Source organism: Carassius gibelio, chromosome A8 (genome assembly GCF_023724105.1).
Source record: "Carassius gibelio isolate Cgi1373 ecotype wild population from Czech Republic chromosome A8, carGib1.2-hapl.c, whole genome shotgun sequence".
NCBI classification, from domain to species: domain Eukaryota; kingdom Metazoa; phylum Chordata; class Actinopteri; order Cypriniformes; family Cyprinidae; genus Carassius; species Carassius gibelio.
The window spans coordinates 22362226-22389945 of record NC_068378.1 but is presented as its reverse complement, the minus strand read 5'-3'; the positions used below and the strand labels follow the sequence as shown (position 1 = coordinate 22389945).

Below are 27720 nucleotides of genomic sequence, written 5' to 3'. Positions count from 1 at the left end.
CCTGTGAAGGATTGCATCACACCAGTGTTTTGTGCTGCTGCTGCTGAATTTAGCTGTACTGTGAGCGAGAATTTCAATTTTCCAATTCAATTTTTTGAACCTAAAAGTGTGCATCAAAACATGCTAACACTGAACTGTGCAAATCTGTGATAATTATCCATTTATATAATGCTACCTGCATAAACATATTTTGTGCCACTGTTGCCAGATGGTTTTCTCATTAATGTTTTTAACATTAATATTGTATACATACAAAGACTGCAAACAGCGCAACTTCGCAATTAGTTACCTGGCTGACAACTGACTAAATCTCACTGGCAGGAAACTGTTACTGTGCTAGATTGTTAATGTTTTATGAAAAGTAACTGGCTGCACATAGTGTAAGAATATGCTTTTAAATAAACATTTTCAAAAGTGTATTTTGTTGCACTACATGCATTGAAAAAAGCATTCAAAATAAGGGGTGGAAATCTTTCAGCACCTAGTGATTTGATTCTATTTTGATTCACAATCTGGTCCCAATTACTAACTGTTGTTTCCTGTTAAAGGTTAGGTAAAGTCTGCAGAACTGAAGAAAATGAAGTGTACCTGAAATCATAGGAGACGCTGGTGGTGGCAGAACCAGAAGTACTGGCTGCATCGGTGGAGTCCTGGTCCATACTGAACGTCTGTCCTGAACTGGTGCTAAGAATGAATAGAGAGAGAATGAATCAAGAGAGACAGAGATGAAGAAAGAAACGCATACAAATGAGTTCCATGACTCGAACCCTCTAACACTTACAGTCAACATGAAACACAGCTAGAAAACTGTTTTACTTCCATATTGGGACATATTATAGAGCAAAAACTGAATATTAAATGCGAGAAGAAAAAAAAAAAAAGGTGGAGCTTGATTTTATCTATCAGAAACCGTTTGAAACCACTGTTATTGTTATTGTTCACTAAAACTAAAACCATTTAAAACTGTTTTTATTAATAAAAAAAAACATGATGAAACTGATAAAATGAAATAGAAATTAGATAAATATTCAATAAAAACATAAATGAGAAAAAAAATAAAAAATAATTACAAGAAATTAACAAATGTTGCCCTGGGACATAACTGAAAAATAATAAGTTTAAGACGAAGCATTTAAATAACTATAAATACAGTTGAAATTAAAATAAGTTAAAATGGATTTTTTTTTAATCTAGTAAAAATGACAAACGCAAAAAAATACTAAAACTGAAATATAAAAATAAAAGATAATTCAAAATAATAAATAACAGTATATAAATAATACTAAAATAACACTGGTTGAAACTTTTTTTTTAATCAACTTAACTGACGATTCAAATATTACAATATTAAAAAAAAAAGAAAAAAAAAGAAATTTGTTTCAGTTAGACTTTGTTACTAATCTTATCATTCTCAATAAGTTTCATCTCAGCCATACTCAAGGGGCCAAAACAAAGGGCTACTGAAGAACACAAAAGAATACAGTTGAGACAATCTGCTTGCTCTTCAACACAATATACAGCGCTGGGATTGTGACTATAACAGAGTTTATCACGACTCGCATTCAAAGGATGGCACTCATTAACTACAGTTCACGGCTTTGTGATGAAACCCAACGTGCCCTTTTTATTATTGGCCGAAACCAAGATTTCTCTTTTATACTCTTCAACAATCCCTCTCAGACAGCCACTTTCGTCTCTGAAAGCTTTGTCTGCCCCAACAGTGTTTCCAGTTCTCTCATTATTCAGGCCTGTTTGAGATGATAACCTTTGCAGAAAAGTATAATTAAATCACATCACCCACCGTGTTGAAAAAAAATATATATTTTCTGTGGGGTGGGGTTGTGATTAGGGAAACAGTGAGAGACCTTTCCGATATTTCAAAGGGAAATGGATGCAAATGAGGATGATTGTTCGAAAGCCAATAAATAGATGCTTAAGCATTCAAATCAAAGTTAATGAGAAAAGGTTAAGCGTGCCGTCTGTTGCCGAGAGAGAGACTGATGTAGGTAGACTGAATTTGATTGAGACCTCATTTATGTACATTGATGGAAAGGCGACGATTAATTCCTGGCAGTTTTAGCACAGGTGAGGCGACTTTATCAGAAAATGAAAGGGCAGATGTATCAAATGAGCCATCAAACGTGAAGAATGCGGATATCTGTATTATGCGCTTAATTGTTACGACATGCCTCGGATCCTAATGGATTATGAAGTCACTAAGAGGACAAGGGTGAATAATGAGCTTGTACCACAACATACATTGATCCTACGATACTATGGCTTTTCTGAACTCAATGTAAAATGCAAAACGCTTGATAAACATGGATGACAAGGCTGATGAACTCACATCGAACTATCTTATTGTGATGGTTTCATTCGCATTAGAGATGGGTGGGATGGCAATGGGATTACTCATAAAAAAACTAAAATTGAAAGCACAAAAGTGGTTTAGTGCTCTTATCTTATCATCTTATAGTCTGTAGTACTGCTATTAGTTTGCGATCCAGTGTTTTTCCCTGTATCAGTGAATGCAGCGAACTCCATCTCTGCATGTGCTGTGAACACCAGCTATGCATTATTTTCCACATTTGCATAATATTAATAAAAAAAAATGTTAGGGACAAATTACAGTATTCGACTTAATTCATAATGATATGTGTTTGGAAACCTGTTGTCACAGAAAGAGAAATTACCAGAATTTAACCAAAATTAAAGCGTGAGGCTTCAAGTCGTGCAAGTAGAAAGAAGTAGAAGAAATTAAGAAAAAAAAAGTATTGTAAGTACTGTAGAGTATTATGAATTGAAAACAAATTTCATTAACATTTATTTTACAGTGCAGCTGTATTGAAATAGTAATATTATCTGCCTCATTAATAATATTTGGTGAATGTAATGTAGACTGAGACATTATATCAATTAAAAAGAGGTCTGCATAAACTGTAAGTACAAGACAATGCAAAGATATTATACACTGTTCATTTTAGAGACTGAACATGGGTTGGAGATTTTAATTTGCACCAAACTAATGAATTTAATTTTAAAATGAACAACATTTTACCCCCTAGACGTCTCCTGTGGGAAACACTGGATTTTAAATATTTGATGCATATAAATATACTGTGACTACATATCTGTTGAATTCTATATAAACATGCTATTTATTTCTATATTCATTTCATACCTGTGCCATGTCCTAATACATCCAATTAAGCTAAAGTTAAAGATAAAAAATTAATAAATAAATAAATAAATAGGTAAATAAATAACAAGGTTAAAATTTAGCCCTTGGACTTTTTTGCAAAAAAACAACTTTGTGCTGAGTCAATAAAGTTCAATTCACCTCTTCAAACTCTGCAGCTCGTCCAGCGTGAAGTCGAATATGTTGGCCATGTGATGATTGGTGCTCCAGGTAGAGGTGAGGTCATTCTGCGATGATGGCACAAACAAAGCATGAAATGCAATGTTAAATTCATTATACTGCGTATTCTGATTGTCACTGGGATGATGAGGATAATCACAGCTTTGATTGTGACGATCAGAGCCATCATGGTTGTTACAGTCACTCTAATGCCGCCTTGGAAGTTGCTCATGGCATTATTAGCCGTGCTGCCTGGAGTGTCAAGGATGTACAGTTCAAGTAAAGCATGTCTGGGGACTGCAGACCTCTCAGAAGGATTTGTCTGTTAAATGCTTCAGAGGATGAATGTTATCCACTTTAGAGAATGTAGAAAGACAGAATGAGAGGGTAAGAGAGAGTTAGGGAGTAACAAACTAAAAGTAGAGACGTAACCCAACTAGATTTTATCAGAAGCATGACTACTCTTTGTTAATAGCTTGTAGTGCAGCTGATTTCTTGTGCTAAAGGCTAGCTTGACTGAAGTTCAACTGCTTGAAATCATGAGCCGCTTGTAGATTGGCTTTCAAAGTAGCTTCACCAACAGTGCAAGAAAAAAGGTGAGGGAGAGAGAGAGAGAGAGCAAAGGCGAGAAAGAGACAAAACAACACACAAGAAGCGAGTGAGAAATGCAAGGTCTGCATGGCAGCAGGCGTCAAGAAATAAAAAGAAGATCACCATGGGGTGCAAAGAGATGCTAGAGAGAGATGAAGAGAGGCAGGAGAAGATATCGAAGAGTAAACTTCACACAGTTCATATTTAAATCGGCCGTACATAAGCAACCGTGTGAAAAATCCTTGAAATAAACGACGAAAGAAGCAAATAGTAATTCCCTCTGCTGCATGAAAGCAAACAATTGAGGGATTCAATAAACTCTAAGAAGTGCTAGAACACAAAATCTCAGTAAGAACAGCTCAGATTTGCAATGACAGGTCAAACATAGTTTCAGTAGTCCAACACTTCACCTCTTCATGGATCTGATCTCAAGAGGACTGAACAAACTGAATTTATTAGTGTGTGTGTGTGTGTGTGTGGTTTAGTGATAGATGAACATATCAGGTTTCCCAAACTAGGGTTTGTGAGTTTGTGAGTAAATCATAAACATGTAAAATTACAATAAATAATTTGAAAATACAAATAAAGCACTTACTATTAAAAGTTATTTTATTAGTTTACCCGCATATCAGACGACCATTAACCAACACCAGAGAACCATGAAAATCTAAGGAGGTACTTCAATTCATATTTCAGGTCAAATGGTTTCGGCTGACAAAGAGTGTGGGAACCACCCAGAACTAGGCCAATTAAACATCTGATATGTAACCATGTTAAAAGTACTAACACTCTCTGGTAACTGTACCCAACTGGCCAATTAAACAAAGTGTCTGAAAGCCTTGTGAAAGGATAGCAAATACTTCCTGTTTATAAATATTTTAAGCAAAATTAGGATTCATTAAATAAAGAAGCTTTGAGCAGGTCTTATTTGCTGTTATTAAGAAGTATCTAATGCTCACCAAGTCTGCACTTATTTGATCAAAGTGTGATATTATGAATTTATTTATGAAAACTTTAACTTATTCCTGTGATGGCAAAGCTGAATTTTTTTAGCAGCCATTAATTAATTGTCAAATAATCATTCAGAAATTCTGATTTCAAGTTCTTATTATTATCAATGTTGAAAACAGTATAATATACTTAATATTTTTTTGGTGAAAACTGTGAAACATATTTCAGGATTCTTTGATGAAGAACAACATTTATTTAGAAATATAAGCTCTATAATATTATAACATCTTTACAGTCACTTTTGATTTCCTAAAAAAAAAAAAAAAAATAATAATAATAAAATATTGCAAGGGGTTGTATGTGCATATAAAATCCCTCTAATTTGAGTACCTCAGTCAAATGACCACTGATAAATACACTCATATAGTACTTAAAAATAGTGTTGAATAATTTGATAACTCTATAGATCAGTGCAGCTAGTAACATCTCTTTTTTTCTTTGAAACTTAAATGTAAACTGGCCCTATTTTGAATCTGAAATATAAAACTGATTACCCCTTAACTTAATGCTAGTTGGCTAGTTCTTGAGACACTGTTTGTTTGTTTGTTTTTATTGTACAGTCTTAGCAACCGTAATAACAGAACCCAGTTTTCAACTAGACAAGAAAAGTCATGTTATCCAACTTTAGATGCAATGAAGTGACAAAGCTTACATTAGGAATAGCATCCTCTAGCAGCCACTTGGACCTCTTCTTCCTCCGCTTTTCTGTAGGAACAGAGCTACTGCAACAGAGGAAAACGAGAAGCATTCAAATGACACAATCCAGCATAATAACAACTGAACTAATTCAACTGTCAATCATTACATCATCTTCACCCACTAAACATATCAATACATATCTGAGAGCTGAAATGACTGAATCCTAAAAAGAACTGTGGCTGTCAAATGTCCAATGATAGGGGAGAAGCCATGTGTTTTTCAGAGCCTGCACTGCATTAAAGCTCTGCGAAAGTCAAAATCAAAATAAAATAATAAAAAAAAAGCTCTCAAAAAGATCTAATTTACAATCAGCTGGAAAAATAAAAAACAAATACCACTGTAAATCAAATAAAATATTTGTCTTATGATAATACATTTTAATGTTACCATGTGACATCAACAAAAAGGATTGGTCATCAAATTTGCAGGCACTAATGAGGCATTCAGAAATGCTCAAACTCACCTGTTTCTGTTGACCCCTTTTTTGCGGCCCCTGTGGCCCTCACTGTTCTGGGCCTTCTCTGGAAACAACTTAGATGGGGGGTTAGGAGGGACCCTTGTCCTTAGTCGGAAAATGCATTTCCTCTTCTTAATCTCCTTGCCGCAAAGAAACCTAAAATAAAGGGAATTAATAAATGAATGAATGAATGAATATTCAAATGATGAAAATAAAAACATCATAAAATTTTATAAATGTATAAATATTTATAAATTTAAATATATATATGTGTGTGTGTGTGTGTGTGTGTGTGTGTAATCATGTTTATTTAAATAAATAAAAAAATATAAAAAAATCTATTAATTCAAAATCCATGCACTACTTCAAAGAGAGAAAACAAACAAATGTTTTTTTCTTACTTGCTTTTATAGTTGTTGAGGGCATCAAGAATATACTGGCCCCGTTCAGACAGAGGGGTGTTGGAGAGCTTGAAGGGGAAGAAATAGATATGAAAGTCTTTGAGAGAAACTGATTGTGTGATATGGTGTTTTATTATGAGACATTTCCTCCGCTGTTGCCTTGAGCTGCCATGTTTCAATGAAGACAAATGAAACCCACAGGCTTTGCTGAAAAAACAAACTGCCTATTTTTCACTACCCCTTTCTCTCAAAGGAACTGCTTTTCAGTACCTAGCAATTACAGTAATCGTCCACAGACAAATCTCTAGCACTGTTTTCATTTGGCTTTAAATGTCTTTGAAGCTGAAGTGTGACATTATTGCAAAACTGGTGGAACAACATGGAATGGCATGTTTACAGTTTCTAGAATGTTCTTGGTGTTGCTCTGTGGATGCTAGTGTTGTCACGATACCAAAATTTCAGTATTCGGTACCGATACCAGTGAAAATCCACGGTTCTCGGTACCAATTTTGGTACCAAAGCAAAACAAAAAAATATGCTAATAAAAAAAAACACACACTTTTTAATCACTAAACATAAAACCAATGCCATTCTTTATACTTATTTACAATTGTGTTGAAATTGTTTCTAAATGTAAAATAATTATGAAAAACAGTAAACAAATTTCACCCAAATTTAATTTGTCTTTTAATTAATGAAATTTAAACATTTTATTTTTTGGTAAATAAAGGGCATATTAAAATTAAAACATGGAAGAAATATTCTGTTATTTATTTCTTTAAAAAAAAATGAAGTTTTATAAATTTTTTTCAACAGTAGTAGCAGTATCACATACATTCTACTAAATAATAGTAATATTTCTAGCACAATGCATTTATGTAAAATGACCTTTTTATTTTGACTGGTTTTACTCAAATGAAATGGTAAAATACTTGTGAAGTGAAGCTAATGTAGTTATGTCCTCATTACTGCAAGCGTCACATGCTTCAGTCTATGTAGTAAACAAACCCGCACGTCTCTGCCAATCATTCATTTACACAAAGACATGCAGAAATTGCAGGATTCATATTTCAACCAACATTTACAGATACTGGTCCATATAGAGATTTTATTTGATTAATTTATGCTAACTTTGACAAATTCCGTGACTGTCCATATTAAAATGTAAGTTTAATTCATAAAAAATCATAGTGCTATATTCGTCAAGAACCAGGTTGACCGGGTCCTCGGTACCACCAGTACTTAAAGAAACCTAGTACCGTCCCTTTTTCATTTTTTTTGTATCAAAGTACCGGTTGTTTTGACAACACTAGTGGATGCTAATTTGTTTGTGGTTACTAGGGCATTAGGAAGTTGCCATGCGGTTTATAGGGTGTCCTTGGTGCTGTTATGGTATGCAATAAAGTAAAAAATGTTACTATGTTATTGGTAGGATATTCCGAGTGGTTACTAGGGTGTCGATAAGGTGTTCTCTAAGGGTAGTTGCTTATTGACTAAAATTCCAACCAAAGCACACCCAATTTTTTTTATTAAATACTTTCTTTACCTTTAAAGGTTTTTTCCTAATAAGATCTCGAATAGTAAGCAATAAGAAAGGCTTGAATGTACCACCTTGCCCATCTGGAAATGGTCCCAGTTGTTGCTGATGAAGGTCAGGATTTCTTCCAGTTCAAAGTATTTCTTCTTACTTTGGACTCCAAGGTTGTAAAGGGCGAGATGGACAACATCCACCCTGCAAGTGAAAAATAAGTTGATTTAAACAAGAAAACCTCACTCAAATTGCCAGAGACCGAGCTGAAGATTCTCTTACAACAAATGACACCACCAAAATCTGTCACATGATGAACATTAAACAGAGCTCAGTTCTGTTCACAAGGCAAGGTCCGTTTTAACACACCAGACTTTTTAAGAAGGATAAAGCTCAAATCTGAACTGAGACTGGCTTCATACCTAAATATCCAACACATCCAACTCACTGTGTTTGAAGAGTAATCCCCTGCTATCATAAGAAATCCTCTCAGCACCAAATCTTCCTTTCAAATGGCTATTTCTCATTTGGGACAAAAAGCAAGAATCAATGTCCAGACAACTGCTACTCTAAAAAAAAAGGGAATGTACCCTCTTTACTTTCTGAAATAGCCGGGCACTTGAGAGTAAAAGCTCTGGATGAAGAGCTCCTGCTCACATCAATCACATCCGACACTTTGACTATAGAATTGTGACACGGATCTGGGTGCAATCACTTGCTAGGTTGGAAAAGAAGAGCTGTCATTTACCATCGGAGCGCCAGCTGCTTGATGTACTCAACTCCTTTATTGCACACCGCACAAATGAACAAGTAAAACCTATAACATAGAAGACAGAAAATAAAGTCATTTAAATGACAGACCTTGGAAAGGTTATAAAAGGTAAAAAAATAGAGCTCGACTCATTATGATCATTTAAAAATTCCCTAACGCATGTAATCTCGCCTGTGTGCGACGCTGCATTAAGTTTGTCTCAATATTCACTAATCAATACAGTTGAGATGCTGCAAGTAGAATTTCACTTTGGTTATTGCATTCATTGATCTTTCTGAAAAGCAATGGCTTATATTTCATTATAAAACAGATAACGCCGAGGCTAAAATCTTATTGGACTGATTCAGTGTTCGAAGGCACCGAAAGAGCAATTTTCAGCAATGAGCAATTTGTCTGTACACAATGAATGTGAAAAAGCTGCACGACACAATCACAGCCAATCAGAGGATATCTGATTTTTACAGTTATGTTCAGTTGGATTTTAGACCAATTAGATTTAATTATTAAATTAAATTATACCATGAGTGTAGCAGGTTTGACAAAAATGATATTTACATGAGAGATCTTTGCTTTAAGAAAAGTTAACTTTTATTTCAATAATAATTCAAATATTGAACATATTTTAAATATATATTACATTCTAAATATTGAATATACTGTATTTTAAATACGTAATCATTGTTTTTTTTAATTTAAATACTAATTTAAATCTTTTCCTATTTTGATTGCTTTACATGAGTGATTTTTGCTTTAAGAATGGTTCATTTCAATTATTTAAATATTCAATATATTTTAAATATATAATACACTCCAAATATTTAATCATTGTTTATTTGGATTATTTCAATATTGAATACATCCTGAATATTCAATATAATTGAACTCTTTAAATGATACATTGATTATTGTTTTGCTTCATCATATTACTCTTCTTGTCATTTTATAAAACCAATATGCCACTTGAGATTACAGTGCATTACAGTGATTTAAGGAAGGTTATAGGTTCTCCACTTTCAAGCTGTGCCTAAAAAATACCCCTCAGCCATGACAAAATCACTGGAAACATCACTTTAATTATATATAATGATATAAAGCCAATTGTTTTTCAGGGGAATTCCTATATTTGAGGTGTGAGATGAGAAATCCATACTAAAGGATGGCAGAATATTGATTCTGTGATAAATGTAGCTCTGTACAGTACAGACCTATCTCCAAACATCATGGACTCCTGTAGGCACTGCGTACACGCCTCATGAAACCACTGCTCACAGCGAAAGCACTGCAGCATTTTCAGATACCACCTGATGGGAAAATCAGAGAATAAGAGATGAACTGTCAAATGTTTCTTATTGAACACAAAACACAAAGACCTAAACAGACCAATTACAGTTCAGTATAAACAAAAATAACTGGTGGAGTGATGATGGAGTTATGCGCAAGCCTTTTTCTTTCCATTTAGAACAGCTGCAAGATGCGAAGATAACATTTCTTTTACTTTTACGTTTTTATCTTCTATTCGTATTTGAATTTTTCCACCTTAATTTGAATTATTAATAAAATTATTTTGAATAGTTTTAGTTTTTAGTAGTTAACAATACTGCTCTAGTTATTGTCATTGCAACTAACACATAAAATGTATAACTTACGTTTAACTTTCTGAACTCTACTGAGTGTCACAGTGCACATATAAAGCCAGCTGCTTTAATAATCAGTCCCTCCAGAAAAACGTGATTATGCGATCGCCTGATTTAATGCATAATCAGCCAAAGGCCGCATATTTATGCGGGGTCGCATTTTTTCAAATACGCCGCTCTTTTGCCGCATAAATTGCAGATTTCAGAAAGCAAAATATGCGGGGTTAGCATGATTTCATAATCCCTGTATTTTCTTGCAAAAAACTCACATATATATTAGCAGAAAGTTGAAAAATGTTGCGTTTACTTCACACAAGTAAAGCGCCATTTTCCCCTATTGCCATGGGAACCTTATGAAGTGACATAATTAAGTGACGTGAACATCATCTGCAAACCCCGCGGTGAAACTTGAAGCACGCAAATATTTCTTATTTGCCAACAAAAATAAGCACAAAAGAACGCGCGAAGCAGTTTCCCGATTTGTTACATGACAGTGGAGCCAAATTATATTGTGAGAACTTGCGAAAACTGCGGTTTGATGAAATAGAGAAAAAAAGGTTATTCCCCAACACGCCCTTCTCACTAGGCTACTAACACTGTTGTAGTTACATTCAGAAGTTGATGCAACTTTACAGTTGTAAGATTGCACTTTTTTGTTACAGAACAGTACCAAAAACTTACAGTTGTGATTATTAGTATGTAAAATAATTTACGTTGCAGTAAGAGATTGCAACTTAAATATTCTGTGATTTAGTATGCTCGCTTATCATAGGAAGTAATAAGAAATTACTCTTTACATTAAGGTAGTAGCCTAGTGAGAAAAAGGTGTTGGGGGAATCACCTTTTTTTCTCTTTCATCAAACCGCAGTTTTTGCAAGTTCATGCAATTTCATCGCATAAAATTGCAAAAATATACCGCCTATTCCATCGCATTTTTTAAGAAAACGTGCTGCAAAATCAAGGATTTTTGCCCGCAACAATAACAAAAAAAATCTGCGTTTTTCTGGAGGGACTGAATAATAATCTGTTACGAAGCAATGTAGGGACTGTTTATGTTTTAACAATCTCGTGACAGTCCCTGTTCTGTTGTTGGATGCATAACACATACAATTTTGTTTTGATCAAAATGATTGCAATGAGCGAGCAGACAGCAACCGAGCACACGAGGCAGAGATGTGTGTGTGCATTTGTCACACTCTCCTCACTGCATTTACTTCACTGAAACACACAAACAAACCACTTTACTGCAATTAATCAAACGTCCCAAAGCTTTCAAACAATGTGACAGATGTTATGCCCAGTACATTACAGTTTTGCTTTCCTGTGCGTACACTACACTGAATCTGTTTTTAATGCCTAGACCTCTAGCAGGAAAAAACGCCAAGCAAAGAAGAGAACAAAATGAAAGGAAATAGACGAACAAGGGCAGACTCACTCTCCGGGTCCTCCGCAGTAGCAGTAGCACTGCTGATGGTTCGTACGATGCAAAGAGTCCCACTCCAGCTCCTCTGGATTATAGGGCAGTACCTGCTTCATGGCCTGCAGCGCTTTAGAAATTGGCCCTTTTTTCAGAGCTCCCCCTTTCTGCCACATAAAGAAACACACATCAGCAACATGGCCTCCCCGATCCCCATTCATTTACATGGAAAGAGAAAAGAGTGTATACGCACGGATATGAAAGACTTACTCTCACAGCTAAAGCAAAAATGCACTTTCTGCAGAACCATGGAGAAAGGTCAGCTGAGCTCTCCACTGGGGGCAAGTGGCAGAGCTGGTGATAGCCTGAAGATGCAAGGCAAGCATGTGGAAGTACGGAGGACAAATATTACCACAAAAAAAGAAAAAGATGTGTAAATATGACCAGCAGAGCTGAAGTCGACACTAATCTTTGAGACTTCAGAGAGCCACTTCAGGCGAGTCATTACTGTAGTGCAGTCTTACCGAACCCTCCTAAATTCATCAAAGACACGCAGAATAGCTCTCTATTTGCTTTTGTAGACGCTATGGCATTCATAATGCAAATTGTACCACATTTTCCACTCCAGTTTTTTTTAAATATATTATCACAAGTACATTTTAATCAGTTCTATTCACAGGCAGAGGAGTTCCCCAGCCGTTGCATCATGCAAGAAGTCAAACAACATTTATATTACTAGATTTCTACATTTTCTGAAGAAATTGCGATAGCTACAGAGGCGTAACCACCACAGACATTAAATATAATCACAAAATAAATCAGATATGGCTAACTCTGTTTGTTGGTAGCATGACAATAACAGCACAAATGAGCTGATCAAATCAAAGAAAGCGGGCACTACTGTTACCCAAAACCCGAGGACAAGTTCTAACAATCAGTTGATAGAGTGCAAGATAGGAAGCAATTAGCCGGACAGTAAATATTTTGCTTTTGTAAACCATTTTAAGATAGAGATGTGAAACTTCCGACATCAATACTGTCAAACTTTGACAAAATCATGAATGTGATGAAACAAAGAAACTTCAGCATATTAGGCATAAGATTAAATGAGCAATTCACTGCAGACAAGAAGGGATTTTAATAAACGTTTTCTGTCTATGCAGTAGAAATTAGCTTTTTTTTTTTTTTGTAAATCTGTGCTACACAGAAGTAGAAAAGATGCAGAAGTACGATCTGTAATCTTCAGAACAGCCCTGGAGCTGTTCATAGCATGCAGAATGACAAATTTTACGTCATTTATTATTTGCAAATAGTTCAAATGCATTACATTACAACAAAATTATTATTTATTTTTTTTAGTAACCTCCCAAGACATGGACATGGGTTTGGTTATTATTACAATTTTAGTTTGCCAGGGTGTGGCTACATAGTTGGTAGGACATTTTGGGTGTATGCTAGGTGGTTGGCACAAACAGAATAACCATCAGCCGTCCCACCCAAACCCAAATAAAATAAGTAAAATTTATATAATTTTAAATGTTCTGTAATATATTCATTTACCACAATAAATTACTATTTTTTAACCTATTTAACAAATAAATTTTTCCCCCTAAGTTAATAATAATAATTATTATTATTATTGTTATTTAGGGGAGGGACATGCTCATTGTAGAAAGCATTCACTTTACAAAATGATTTTATTTTTACTATTATTATTCCCATCAATTAATAATATTTAGGCATTCCATTGGACACACATCTACCTGTGCAAGATGAGGACTCATTAATATATTGTTTTCCTGGAGGAGAGAAAATCTAAATATAAATTTGTCTGTCTAACAGTCAGCTGTACATTCGGTGTACATTAGCATACACATTATCTCAAATCCTTAACCCTAAGAATGAGTAATAGTCAGAGTGATGCAATACAAGCATCACTCATTGAGTTTCTGAGTCAGTACTTCTTTAAAATGAATCACTACTTTCTCCAAGCAAAAGCAAGCTGTTTTACTGCGATATATCAGGGTTTTGTGTGCTACGTAATGAACTAGAATACAGACAGTGCCCATGTCTGTCTCAGACTCACCTATTCCGCACTTCCCACAGATAAGAATTTCATTACCAGGAACCAAAGACATGTCAGAACACACTGAGCATTTGGGTTCTTCCCCAGGGACACCAGCTGTGCGAGAGAACGAGAGAATAAAGCTTCAGTTACCTCGTCACCATGCTGTCACACACACAAACACTGACATATCAAACAAAATATCGGCTTTCTAGCTTGCTGATGATTCTTTGCTGCTTCTTCTGAAATTAAACATCCCGGGTTTGTACGATGCATATTTCACTCAACTGCTTACCATGCTGTATGTCTTTCCAAAGCACCCAGAACTTGGAGTTGTCTTCAAACGTCACAAAGCAATTCTGTTTTGAGGTGCTCACCTATAGAGGAAATGGAATAAGGAATGTATGTACTGTTAAAATGCAAACATGAAACTGTAATAAACATGAATATATATTTGCCAAAATATTTTTCATGAGTGTCAAACATTCAGTCACACTTTATTTTAGGGTCCAATTCTCACTATTAACTAACCATTAACTATGACTTTTGCCTCAATTATCTTCTTATTTGCTGCTTATTAATAGTTTATAAGGTAGCTGTTAAGTTTAGGGTATTGGGTAGGATTATGGATGTCATGCATTATATGTACTTTAATAAACAGCCAATATGTTAATAATAGACAGGCAAATAAGCAACTAGTTATTAGTGTGAATTGGACCCTATACTAAAGTGTTACCGAACATTCTTTCAGGTCATGAACACCTCTTGTATGTTTCCTCATGGGACCCAGCCATACATATTGGTCTTCTATATATCTGGTGTTTCTTAAAGTGGAAAGCCTGGGCTTTCAACGCACAATATAATTTTCTTTTTCAAGACAGACATGTCCCTTTTCTTAATTAAAAATATCCTTTGTAAGGTAAATCATGTCTTATCACCTTAAACAGGGTAAAAATATTCCAATTAAATATTTTCTTATTATATATTTTTGTTCCATTGTAAATTGTTAATGTAAAACATGCACATCAAAACCGTTATTTATTTCATCATCAGACCAGATTTGGAGAAATTTAGCATTATATCACTTGCTCACCAACGGATCCTCTGCAGTGAATGGGTGCCGTCAGAATGAGAGTCCAAACAGCTGATAAAAACATCACAGTAATCCTCAAGTAATCCACACGACTCCAGCTGATCAATTAATGTCTTGTGAAAAGCTGTGTGTTTATAGGAACTAAATTCATCAGTGAGGCGTTTTAACTTTAAACCACCACTTCTGGACAAAATACAAGTCCATAAACCATGCTTATGCTTCCTTCAGTGAAAAAGTCCATCAAATCCACTGTTTTGGACAGTATTTGCTTGTAAATGGTGCTTGATCTGTGCATATTTCTTTCCTGACTCAAACGAGACAAGTTTTTCTCTGGAGAAAGCAATATTATTGATAGAGGTCTTTATATAGAGTTATTTTAGCCATGGTCTGAAGTTAAACACATCTTAATGATGGATTTGTTTATTACAAGCGTGCAGCTTTTCACTTAAGTCAGGGGTCACCAAACTCAGTCGCTGGAGGGCCGGTGTCCTGCAGTTTACTTACAACTAACCGAGTTTGGTGACCCCTTTATGAATTGATTGACTGAAGGATTACTGTGATGTTTTTAGCAGATGTTTAGACTCTCATTCTGAAGGCACCCATTCACTGCAGAGGATCCACTGGTGAGCAAGCGATGTAATGCATCTCCAAATCTGTTCTGATGAAGAAACAAACTCATCTATATCTTGGATGGCCTGAGGGTGAGTACATTTTAAGCAAATTTTTAATTTTGGGTGAACTTTTCCTTTAATGCTGCAAGCACTATTACAACTTAATTTTAAACTTTTCATTTTGCCATGTTCCATGAGGATATACAGTGCTGTGTGTGCAATAAAAAAAAATAGAGACGTTCAGTGCATTCAGTTCAGGGGTATATAAACTTGGACAGTATCATTAACTCACTCTCTGGATCTTGCCCAGGTAGTAAAGGCCGTCAGACCAGCGACACAACACGTACTGGCCCACGGTCAAGTTGGTCTCCTGTTCGCTGCAGGTTTTCTCTCTCTTGGGAAGCAGGTGCTTGGGTTCTAGAGGTTCCGACCTGACTTTCAGATATCCGTCCCGACAGGCCGATTCCAACATGCTGACAGTAGACACACCTAAACTTCCTGTTAGTAAGAACACACAAATCATGAAAAATATGTAGATTACACAAAGTTTATCACATGTGATGTTTCCCAGTGGAATTATTTGCATAATATTTCATTCAAACACACTCTTTTGGAATTTTTTTGGTGTTTTTCTATTTAAAAAAAGGTTTAAATATGAAAACCTCGGTGACCACAAATCTCAATGTAAAAACTCCCACAGAAATCAAGGTAAAGATTGACATAATGATGGGTTTTGCCCACTGGTCAGTCCACTTGCATATACGAATAAACACTCCGGCAAAGCAGCAAAAATAATAAGTCTGACTATTTCTCTTCCAGTTGCTTTTTTAATCTAAATTAGCCCAAAAGATATTTATAGATGGAAAAAGGTTTTCAGGATTTATATGCGCAATTAATCGATAAGCATAAATGCAGAGCACCATCAATCTAAAGGCATGGCTCATTTAGCATAAATAAGGCTTTAAAAACATGACAGTCTTCTAGTTCTCAGGGAAAATCATTGGAATCAAAATGGGATAGTTGCAGCTTTGTCCACTTATTTATTTGATAGTAAAATTAGGAACATGCACTTGACTAGATAACTTTATTCTGTATAAAGTTATATAATAATAATCTTTTAATTATTATTATTACTTAAAATTAGTTTATTTTACTTATTTAGTGAAGTCTTGTGACGTTCAAGGACTGATTACAGCATGAGCAAATAGCATTCGATTAACGGCTGTGAAGATGCAATATGATTGGCTGGACCTACTGTAAGAACACGCCCACTTTAAAGATCGATTCAGTGTTTCAAGTCTGTATGAGATTCAAAACAGTATAGAATGAGACATCTCAAAATAAGGAGACATCATCATCAATAAGATATAATTTGTAGACTACTACGGAAGTTCTAAGCGGCCATGCATTATAATGTTTTTCCTTCTTGTTTTCTCGTTATAATGACTTAATTTTCTCGTTATTTCTACATAATGAAAATCGTTTTCTCGTTATAACGACTTAATTTTCTCATTATCTCGACATAACCAGTCGTTTTCTTGTTATAACGACTTAATGTTCTCGTTATCTTGACATAATGAAAGTTTGTTTTCTCGTTATAACGACATGATAGGTTTACATTTGCTAAAGTAACGAACTCAACTTTGACAGGCATCTGATGGACAACCATGCAGGTGCTCTTACTGTAGCCTATATTTCAGCAAATTTTGCTTCGCCTACGTAATAACGTCTACGTAGAATACTGTACATAAATAAAGGCTGATCAATCACTGTTGATTTTTCCAGAGACCGTACACCAAACGATTTGTTTTTGTAATTAACATGTTTAAATGGCAACACCGCCAACACTTCAGAAGGATGCAGAACTATTCTTAGATCTTTTAGAGCTTCTTGAATTAAACTCACTTTTATTTTTCCCTTAGTTTGAAATAAAATTATATATAATTAGTCATTTTTAGTAGTCATTATATGCTGTGACAGATATATAATGTGCGTTACAAGCTTCTGTTTGAAAAGATCGTTCAAGTCCAGTGTATGTGTGTGTGCAGGAAAAAAATGATTACAACATTATAGAACAAAACTGAAATAAATTAGCCTATGCACTTTAAATATACATCACATTTCTTATCAATATGGTTAACAATAAAGATTAATAATAAGGAAAAGAAGCACATCACAAATAGCCTATCCTTAAATTCCCGTCCTACTGTAGATAAACAAAACATTTCCTCTTATTAACTACCTAATCATATGCCTAAAAGTAGCACAAATAAAGATATAGGTGCAAACAGAATACAGTGATGTCAACCTTGGGTTTGATAAGCAGTTATTTTATGACACAGAACGCGTTGGTGAAACTCATGCATCTAGCAAGAACTTTATACACAAAATAATCATATTGATTCAAGCATTTAACATTTCTGAATTAATTAAATGTCAGTAATGAACAAGACTGCACAAATTTTAGCGATCACGAGGAAGCTCCACGTACATTAAAGTGGATAACTTCTTAGAGAAAATTAAGTCGTTATAACGACGAAACAAGAAGGAAATTCTCAGCGTGACACGAAAAATCCCGACAGAAGACATATTGACACAAATTTCAAATGATTTTCAACGGTCGCGTCCAGTGTAGAAAGTCTTTAGCTGTCCGGTAGAGACGCTGTGTTAGGCAAAACTATATGATGCTTAAACGCTCATTGTGGAAACTCGTAATAGATTTCAGTTAAATTGAGTGATTCAATGGCTCACTTAGAATATTAAAAACATGTCGCCACCTAATGGCGTGACGAGCAATCTCAGTGAGTCAGGTCAGTGAACTGATTCAAAAGATTCAAATCACTGAGTTGAATCAATATACAAGCAATCCATACTGTGCATGAAAAAAATGAACTCGGTAGTATTAAATATAATCTATATATTATATATAACAATATATAACAATATATAACAATAAATATATATATATATATATATATATATATATATATATATATATATATATATATATATATATATGGTTTTTCTGTAAAAAAAAATAATAATAATTATATAAAAATATATACTTCGTATTTTATTTATCTATTCATTTGAAGAAGTTTATTTGTTTACCGTTAGATGTTTTGTAGTTTTAACAACGTTGATCTTATCCATAAACCACCATGTGGTTAGGAATTACTCAGTGTGATCCAGGTAAGCAAGTATGTACTGAATGTGCGTAGAACTGCAAATATATTCGTCCAACCACAACAGTGCACATGGGGAATATTGTCTGACTCAATCTCAACCCTGATGAGGTTAAAAAAAAAACTGGGGAGCTGAGAAACGGAGCTGGTTGACTCATCGTCATGTGAAGTGAACTTATTGATCTCTGGCAGTTTTCTTCTGCTAATATGCACCATGAATCGAAACCAGGCGGCCGTGAATCACACGATTTTCAACTGTATTCTAACTATAAGAATCAAACATGCGTGCTTTTTCTCTGCATGACAGAAAATAAGACAGAAAACTATTGCATCGACTATAAAAGCATGCACTCCTGCATGAAAGGTCACTCTATAAACAAACCAACTTCTATCAATTCAAACTTCTATCAAGAGTCTATCAGTTCAGCTAAGTTACTTTAATAAATAATAGCCACTGCGAATCTTAGAACGGACTCCCTCCCCATTTCAAGACATGCAACATCATCAGGGCACGCTGGAAACCTACGCACTGCCAAAACTCTCAGGGACTCAGACAAGTTTTCACACTAGCTGTAATCAACACATAACATGCACAAAACACACACATCACTCTGTTTCTCCTTCGTATGCATGATTAAGTTCGTCAGATCAGTGCATCTGAGTTGTTACGCACTACAATGCAGCAGATTTTGAATCTGGTCACATTCAAACACATCTCTCGCTGAGATTACCGCTTTGATTTCTCTCCAATCCCGCGGGTAAAACGCGCCAAAAGTACAGCTATTCCTCCTCTGGCAGCCCGAAATCCCATTCGCGATGCGTACGAGAGCTTCTGGTGTTTTTACAGCTCAAGCGGCGCAGAAATGTAGTCAGTGAACGTCGCCATTTTTTCACCTTTTCCCGCGAATCATTTACGTTTTGCTTATGTAATTAACATAACCCGATCATCATCATCATCATCCACGTACAGGAAGTACAGAAGCAGCGCTCTCGAGGAGGGGCTACAGAAGCACTGCTCCAATGACAAAATGATATTAAATGCTCTGATAGTACAACGTGACAGGGGAAAAGACTGCAGTGCAAGGCAGAAATGAAAGCCATACTTGGATATAAAGATAGAAAAATTACAGAATAAAGTTTTTAAACTTTCATATAACTATTAGATTAGATTATTCTGTTATATATGTAGGCTAGCTACTGTAGAATAAGTAGTCTATAGATAGATAGATAAATAGATAGATAGATAGATAGATAGATAGATAGATAGATATTAAAATTATATACAGAAGTTATAGCCTAAATATATATAGTTAGTTATTTAAATTAGATATATATTACAATTATAGTTATACTGTATAATATGTAGGAAGATGGATTTTGTTAATGTTATTCTTGGAAGTTATAAAAAGTGTAATGGTTTTGATGAGTGGATGTGAGAGATGTGTCAGAGAGAGTGAGCTGTCAGCATATATGTCTTCAGCAAAGGTTTGCTGACAGTGCAACTGCAACAATGCAGTTACATTTTTAACACATAATGGGACATACTTGCTGGCATAACAGTTATATTCTTAGATTTCTGCGAAATTTGGACATTGTGATTCAGGCAGACATCACAAGTCATAGCGGGCTGAATATATAAAAATATTTATGTCGCAGAACAAAACTAACAATATACACTGGGGGCTATGAATTCCAGATGACTAAGAGTATTTAGTTATTTGATTCAGGGTGTTGGTTTTTACATATTGTAAAAAGTTACCCTTTCAACTGTGAGAAACCACCTGTTCTTTTCTCATCTCTCATTCTGCCTGTCCTTTTCTCATCTCTCAGTTTTGATTTTAGATCATTTGATTGTGTCAGGAAGGATAAAGTTTCTCTCCAAGTATAGGCTATTACTTTCAGGACTTTTAAAAACTGCTTACTAGCTGAACTGGTTTTGGTTTTGCACACATTCCTGGAAGTGTTAACTTGAAGGTAACGTGTTGTACAATGCAAATAATTGCCACAGCTACAAATGTTACACTTTCTATTAATAAAAAGTTATGAGGTGATTTTGCACATATAATGCGTTGGTTCGGCAACATTTCTATTGTGTATATAGAAGGAAATACAAGTTGATATGCAAAAATTGTGGTAAGCATCGGATGCTCTGTGAAAAAATTATGACTCTTCATAGTGAAAATACATTTATAAAATCATGCTAAAAATTCATGAACCCACTTGATTTTTCATGTGCTAATCTGGATCTATGCTACAAAATCTTGACTGATTTTTCAATGCACAAAATAAATAAAATTACAATAATCAGAAAGAAGAAACAAATCCATCAAGTCATTTTCACTTTAAACTGCTTCAGAGCAAAATAATCCATAACATGGATCACATGCAGGGATAAAGTCATTACCCTGTTTGTCCTCTCACATCAAAATCCACCAATATAAAACAGTTTTTGCTTGTAAACGGTGCTTGATCTGTGCAAACCTTTTCACTGGAGAAAGCAAATAATAGAGGACTTTGATGGATTTGTTTCTAATAAACATGCAGATTTTTGCTTTAAAAGACGTTCATTAATTGACTGGAATCACGTGGATTACTGTGATGTTTTTATCAGCTGTTTGGACTCATTCTGATGGCACCCATTCACTGCAGAGCAAGTGATACAGTATAATGCTACATGCTACTTTCGTAAATGCAAATAATATTGATTGTTTAAATTTTAAAGAGGTTAAATCACAAATTGCTTATCTGCAATGTTGAGACATGTTTTAAGCAGATAAACTATGCTATGAGGAAACAAAAACAAGGTAGTAAACACATTTAATATTACATATAAAATATGAAAACTGTCAGAATGATGTAAGAAAATCCAAAAGAGTTCGTTCCATAATAAATAAAACATAAATATATCCAAAATAACACATGAAAAAAAAAATCTGTTTAAAACATTAAGAGCCAAGTGTCAATCTAAAAATATTACTTTACTCATGTACCCAAAGATCCAAAATGCAACCGAGACAAAACTCTTCAATTTTTCAGTTCATAAATATTTCCGGGTTTGTTTCTTTGCACTCCATATTCATTTTGTCCAGATCCAGAATTGTTATGCTTAACAGCCAGGCCTTCATGGTTCAAGAGGAGGTGTCTACCACGCACTTGATATAGATGGTGTCATCCTTGCAGTAGGCATGCTTAGGCGACCTCAATTTCCCCAGAGGGAAGAAAAGGGGGCACCCGCTGGCCACATTCATCTCTGAAATGGGCCGGTGGAAAGATACAGAGGAGAGGTCGGGACGGAAAGCGTCGATGACGTGCTCCCTCTGGTTCTGATCTATGAGAAAGAACGTGACCTGCCAGATACGTGCAGGAGATGTCAGTGGAAGGTCATGGAAAATGCTGATGACACATTATTGAGGAACCAAAGCTGATTCATTACAACTGAAGCCACTATTAAAGGGGTCATATCATACATTTATTAATTCTTTATCCTGAGGAGCACTTAGTACGTTATTTGCAACATACAGCTGTAATTTAGTTTTTCATGAGCATTTTACACTCTCTCTAACACCTTGAATGTGTTGCTTTTTGCTATGCTGCTGTTAATAATTCTACATGCTTTCTTCAATGTGAAATTTTGAGTTTCTAATGTTTTTAAAAAACCTTCAATAGCAGAATCATTAAGCAATCTACACTACTTTGTGCCAATCAAACATTATTTCTGATAACTGTATTTTTATTTATCATTGAAAAGTCAAAACTCAATTATTATTATTTTTGTCTCAAAACGTATTAAAATCTATAAACCAGACATTTGTTTTTCTTTAATCTATAAACCTGTACCTTTCTGCTTTTTCAATTTTTTTTAGTTATTATTTTACTAAACACGGACACATGAGATGGTAATGCACTTCAGTGTTCCTTTCTGAGGGCTCACATCAAGTGTTAGGCACTCTTGACTAGAACATCATGATGCTCATTTTACATTGATAATCACTGCAAGACAGAAGCAGGAAGTTTTTGAAAAAATTTTTCGAAAGTAGAACAAAATTCCTAGCTATTGCAAGTTAATGCCGCCATCAATTGAATTTGTATTCATTCTTGTAAACACTAATAATTCAAATAATTTAATCAAATTGTCTTGCAGGACTGGGAAGGACATTTTGTGTTTATCATTTACGTTTGAGTTCAACATCTAAAGTATAATTTCATTATACATCAAAGCTTTTTTTATTTCAAAAGATCAAAGAATTTGGTTCCTTGTAATGACTCCTTTAATGTATGAATTCAGCATGTAAGCGTCATGAGCTAAGAGAGAACACAAATGTGCATAATAATGATTGATCGGTTCACTGATTGACAGCTTGATTTTAGTGTTTTACCTTATATCTGAATGGCCATGAGAGAATGGGGTCATATTCTCCTTTCATTATAACAAAGAAAAGAGAGATGTGCGTTCCCTTTCCAACCCCATCTCCGTTCAAGTAGAGCCGCATACACACTTTAAATCCATACCTGGCAGTGTAGAAAGCTGAAAAACACAATGCATTGTCGTTTTTATGTGAAGCTTGATGTGCTTTAGTTAAAACCCTTAAAAATAGCATCAGATAACCAGGGAGCTTCTTTCATCTCGAAAATCAAATGCATGGTTTCCTTTTGCTGACTGCTGTATTGGAACAACTCCAATTGAGTTGCAAATATTGTTTTTCTGATATCCTGTTCTAAAATGATGTGAAAGAAATTACCTTCAGTTGTTCTCTTTCAGTCTTTCTCTTTCTTGGTCTTGCTGTGTATTATGGTTGTGTTCACGCAGACACATGACTACTGGGCAAACAATTCCATTTCAGTCTTTGTAACAGCTGCACATTTTCTTTTTTCATTTTCCCTTTCGCTGGTACCAACTCATTTTTTTAGAACTGGTCTTATGAATGAGCATCGATTGTACTTCAATATACGACAACAACTAACATTCATTCACCACAGCTCTCCTGATGAGTTTAGTCCAATGCATTAAAGTATTCAGTGCTGGCAAAATAGTTTTTGCTTCGGCACAAAAGTGAGAAGTGATTGGCAATAATATATTGATTACGTCAACTGAAACTGCAAATGGAACAAGCTTAGAAAAATAAGGCTCAGGGGACTGAGATTTTTCTGAATCACACGGTAGATGTAGACCTGTTCCCCACACAAACTACCATATGATTTTGACTATGATTCACAGATCATATGGACAACATTTAGTCACCACCTACCTTCATTACATGTAACACAACTAATAGCCCTAAACAAATGATTCCTTTAAACCGGTTCTTTTTATTGAACCAAAAACACACAGACAGACCAAGTCCTATGAGCCAGTTCTTTTAATGAATAATAATAATAATAAAAAGTTTAATTTATATAGCGCCTTTCCCGAGCCCACATGGCTACTGCTCTTATAACAGCTAGTTTTTAACAGTCCTTTTGTCTTTGGGACATTATATTTCTGACAGATTTCTGCTCGTTCTAAATCAGATAAAGATAAAGTAGCATAGTAAAGATTACATTTACATGAATGCATTAGTAAAAGAGTGATTGAGTCTGCGAAGAAATATATGCTACAACTTTTCAGTTTCTAAGCTATTTTAGTGAGAAATCACAGACCAGTGTTGATAACATTTCAGCACTACTGAATGATTCTGTGTGCGCATGACGAGTGTGTGATGTACGAACTACTGTCTGTAGCCTGAGTGTGTTGCGTTACAATGTAGTGGCGCAAAATAGATTAAAACGGTCATTAAAGGCACAATATGTATTTTTTTTTCTGTTGGAAGGCGCGTATTTAAAACACAAAGAAACAAAGGTGTAGTTTGATGATGCCATGACTGAGTATGGATTCATGGGAGTTGTCGTCTTCATCCCCACAGCCAATACAATCCGATGTGACTTCCGACGGCAGAAATCATGTTCGTGGATGAGCTAATGATTTATTAACGTAGTAGAATAAAGCAGGGTGAGGCTGAAAGCCCTCGAAGCGAAACAAAGCTGCTGAACGAACGTGACACACAGCTCGAAAGCAGCGGAGCTTTTAGAATGCTACAGTCGACCGCTTCTGCTCCTCCTGGTCGTGCTTATAAGGGGGGAAAAAGCAGCGCTGTTTTATCCTACAAGATACGTTTGAAAGTTCTGTTATTATGCTACTCTATGCGATCTTAACCGGTCTATTAAAACGCACAACATATTAAAGCCTCTTTGGTGTTTCCAAACAAAACGGAAATCGAGGGGAAATGACATCATTGGGAGGAGACAAAATGACACTATGGACACGGTCCATGTCACTAGTTAAAATTGCTTATATCTCTGGATTTGAACATTCTTCGAAACATTTATGATAATGTAAGTCAGCAAAATATATTACACTGTTCTAAAGGTTTTTGGATATTTTAACAAATATTGCACATATTGTGCCTTTAACTTAACTGTACAATAATCTATTTAAAACATACATTCTCTCGTTCAATTTTGAGCATCCAGGTGGAATAATCACTTTCTGGAGCGCTTTCGGAGAATGCATTTATTTGTCATGTTAACTGTTTTGAAACTGAGCTTAAATGTGGACTTGTAAATATTAGGGAAGTCGTGGCCTAATGGTTAGAGGGTTGGACTCCCAATCGAAGGGTTGTGGGTTCTAGTCTCGGGCCGGATGGAATTGTGGGCGGGGGGAGTGCATGTACAGTTCTCTCTCGCCCTTGAGCAAGGCATCGAACCCCCAACTGCTCCCCGGGCGCCGCTGCATAAATGGCTGCCCACTGCTCCGGGTGTATGCTCACAGTGTGTGTGTGTGTGTTCACTGCTCTGTGTGTGTGCATTTCGGATGGGTTAAATGCAGAGCACAAATTCTGAGTATGGGTCACCATACTTGGCTGAATGTCACTTCACTTTCACTTTCATATTTATTTTCTTGTTGGTCCTTCTATAGGACCAGAAACTAGTCAGCATCAAGTTCAAAGAGTAATGGTAGAGCATTAAAGTCAACCAGTCTATGCAACCTCTAGTGTGTGTATGTACAGTATATATATATATATATATGTAAATGATGACAGAATGGTTTTTTTTTAGATGTTCTCCACTTTGTAGATGATTCTCCCTTTCAGAACAGTACAGGAGAGATATCTGCTTTGGTACCTGGCGAGTACTGACTGATCTGTTGGCCACTGGCAGCCTCTCTCAGACTCTGGCTGACATCACACAACCGCCAGAGAAAGGTGCCATCATATGAGACGGCCTGCTGGGCGCTGATACACTGCTGCAATGAAGTGATGTGAATGTCTTTCCTGACCAGTCTCTGCTGCTGTTCCGCTACCTAGAATGTGATGGAAAAACATTATAACGGATGAACCACCCAAAGGTATGATTGGCTCACTGCAAAAGCGCAATACTAATGTATCATAATGGACCTTCAGAGCTGGTTAATGCCGGCAGCATTGTGTGAGACACTTCGAAATACAGAAAAACAAGGAGATGATTAGACACATCCTTTTTTTTTTTTAACAGCACTTGGAGAATTGTCACTCAAATCTATTTTCTACCACTCATTCCCTTCTCATCCTTACTTCAACCTTTCTCTTCATTTTCAGCATTTCAGGAACGTCATCTCAGCTCCCACATGTTAAATAACCCCTCCAGGTCGAGCGTCAGAACACAGCCGTAATTATTTGTTAGCACCTCCCAGTGTTAAAATGAGCACAGGGGCAAATAAATTAGCATTTCAGATCTCCCCAAAAGAACACCTTTTGTTAGTTTTATGTGCGTCCTTATTTAAAGCATGAATTATGCAACCCAACGGCTACAAATAAAAACACATCTCAGGTAACAAATGTTCTGCAGAGATTTCTATATAGCATTTCAGCTCTTTTGCAACACAAACACTTTAATTAGCTCCAACCATATTGCAGATTCACAGCGTGAGATCAATGCCTAGTTAACTGCAGGACACATCAAAGTAATGAAATCTGTTGTTGCTATTTACACACAGTGGAAAACAAGTGCTTTGTTTTTGATAATCTAGGAAGGAAATAGTGTGATATCAGGCTTGTGCACCGTTCAGAACGGCATTTAATTCCTGACATTTGAAATGAGGCAGCAGGATGCACAATTCCAATGTGAATATTTTAATTTAGATAGAATTAAAATATATATATATATTTTTTTTTTTAAATACTGTTCAGTGTAATTTTTAATAATACTAGTCATCTTCAGTAGGAATTAGCCATAAACTTATCATACAACATGCAAGGTATTTCAAGAAACATTAGATTAAACATTTACCTTTTACTATATTTCATTATCAGTTAATTCACATTTTGAATACTGGAGACAATGTAATGGATTTGTGGTGCTGTAGGAAATATTGTGAATTATTTAGATAATGTTAATCTTAGTTTTAAGAAATACACTATTGTGTAGTTTGGGGACAGTATGTTTTATTTAAAAAAAAAAAAAAAGAAATTTAATGACGTAATTATTTACATTTTGTGGTCAAACTTGTGTTAGACCGCAATTCTGTAAATATTTCTTTGCGTTATCCCAATTCAATTCACATTGCAAACATTTCATTAAAAGCCAATTGACTAATAAAGTTTTATGTATGTATAGACAGAACATTCTCACAAATCTATTAGTTTAACACCATCACCAAATTATTTCAAAAGAAATTCTAGAAGGAATCAGAATATATATATATATACATATATTAACATATAATTTGCATGTGAGCATCAGTGTGGCAGCACCACTGCTATGTAATTTCATTATCCTTTCAGTCTCTAAAAGTTCCCTAGGTATTGAAAATCTGCTTTAAAAAAAAAAAAAAAAAACTCATAATAATGCCATTCTAAAACTGACCACTGTTTACAAGACCATTTC

General features: G+C 35.2%; 1 protein-coding gene across 5 annotated transcripts in view; it reads right to left on the bottom strand.

Annotated features, from left to right (window-relative positions):
• LOC128018888 (PHD finger protein 19) overlaps positions 1-27720 on the bottom strand; it is a 42764-nt gene that overhangs the window by 7587 nt on the left and 7457 nt on the right. For 2 of the 5 annotated variants that reach the window (XM_052604739.1, XM_052604741.1), the window contains exons 8-21: positions 25981-26158; positions 15930-16135; positions 14229-14310; positions 13955-14050; positions 12139-12233; positions 11887-12035; positions 10023-10118; positions 8794-8862; positions 8129-8249; positions 6518-6585; positions 6123-6272; positions 5613-5682; positions 3341-3426; positions 589-684 (exon numbers count right to left, since the gene is read on the bottom strand). In XM_052604739.1, the coding sequence (XP_052460699.1) occupies positions 589-684; positions 3341-3426; positions 5613-5682; positions 6123-6272; positions 6518-6585; positions 8129-8249; positions 8794-8862; positions 10023-10118; positions 11887-12035; positions 12139-12233; positions 13955-14050; positions 14229-14310; positions 15930-16135; positions 25981-26158 (1562 nt within the window). Of the gene's footprint in view, positions 1-588; positions 685-3340; positions 3427-5612; positions 5683-6122; positions 6273-6517; positions 6586-8128; positions 8250-8793; positions 8863-10022; positions 10119-11886; positions 12036-12138; positions 12234-13954; positions 14051-14228; positions 14311-15929; positions 16136-18748; positions 19500-19553; positions 19777-25980; positions 26159-27720 lie in introns of those variants that run through there. The other 3 variants (XM_052604742.1, XM_052604743.1, XM_052604744.1) reach the window with 3 other exon arrangements.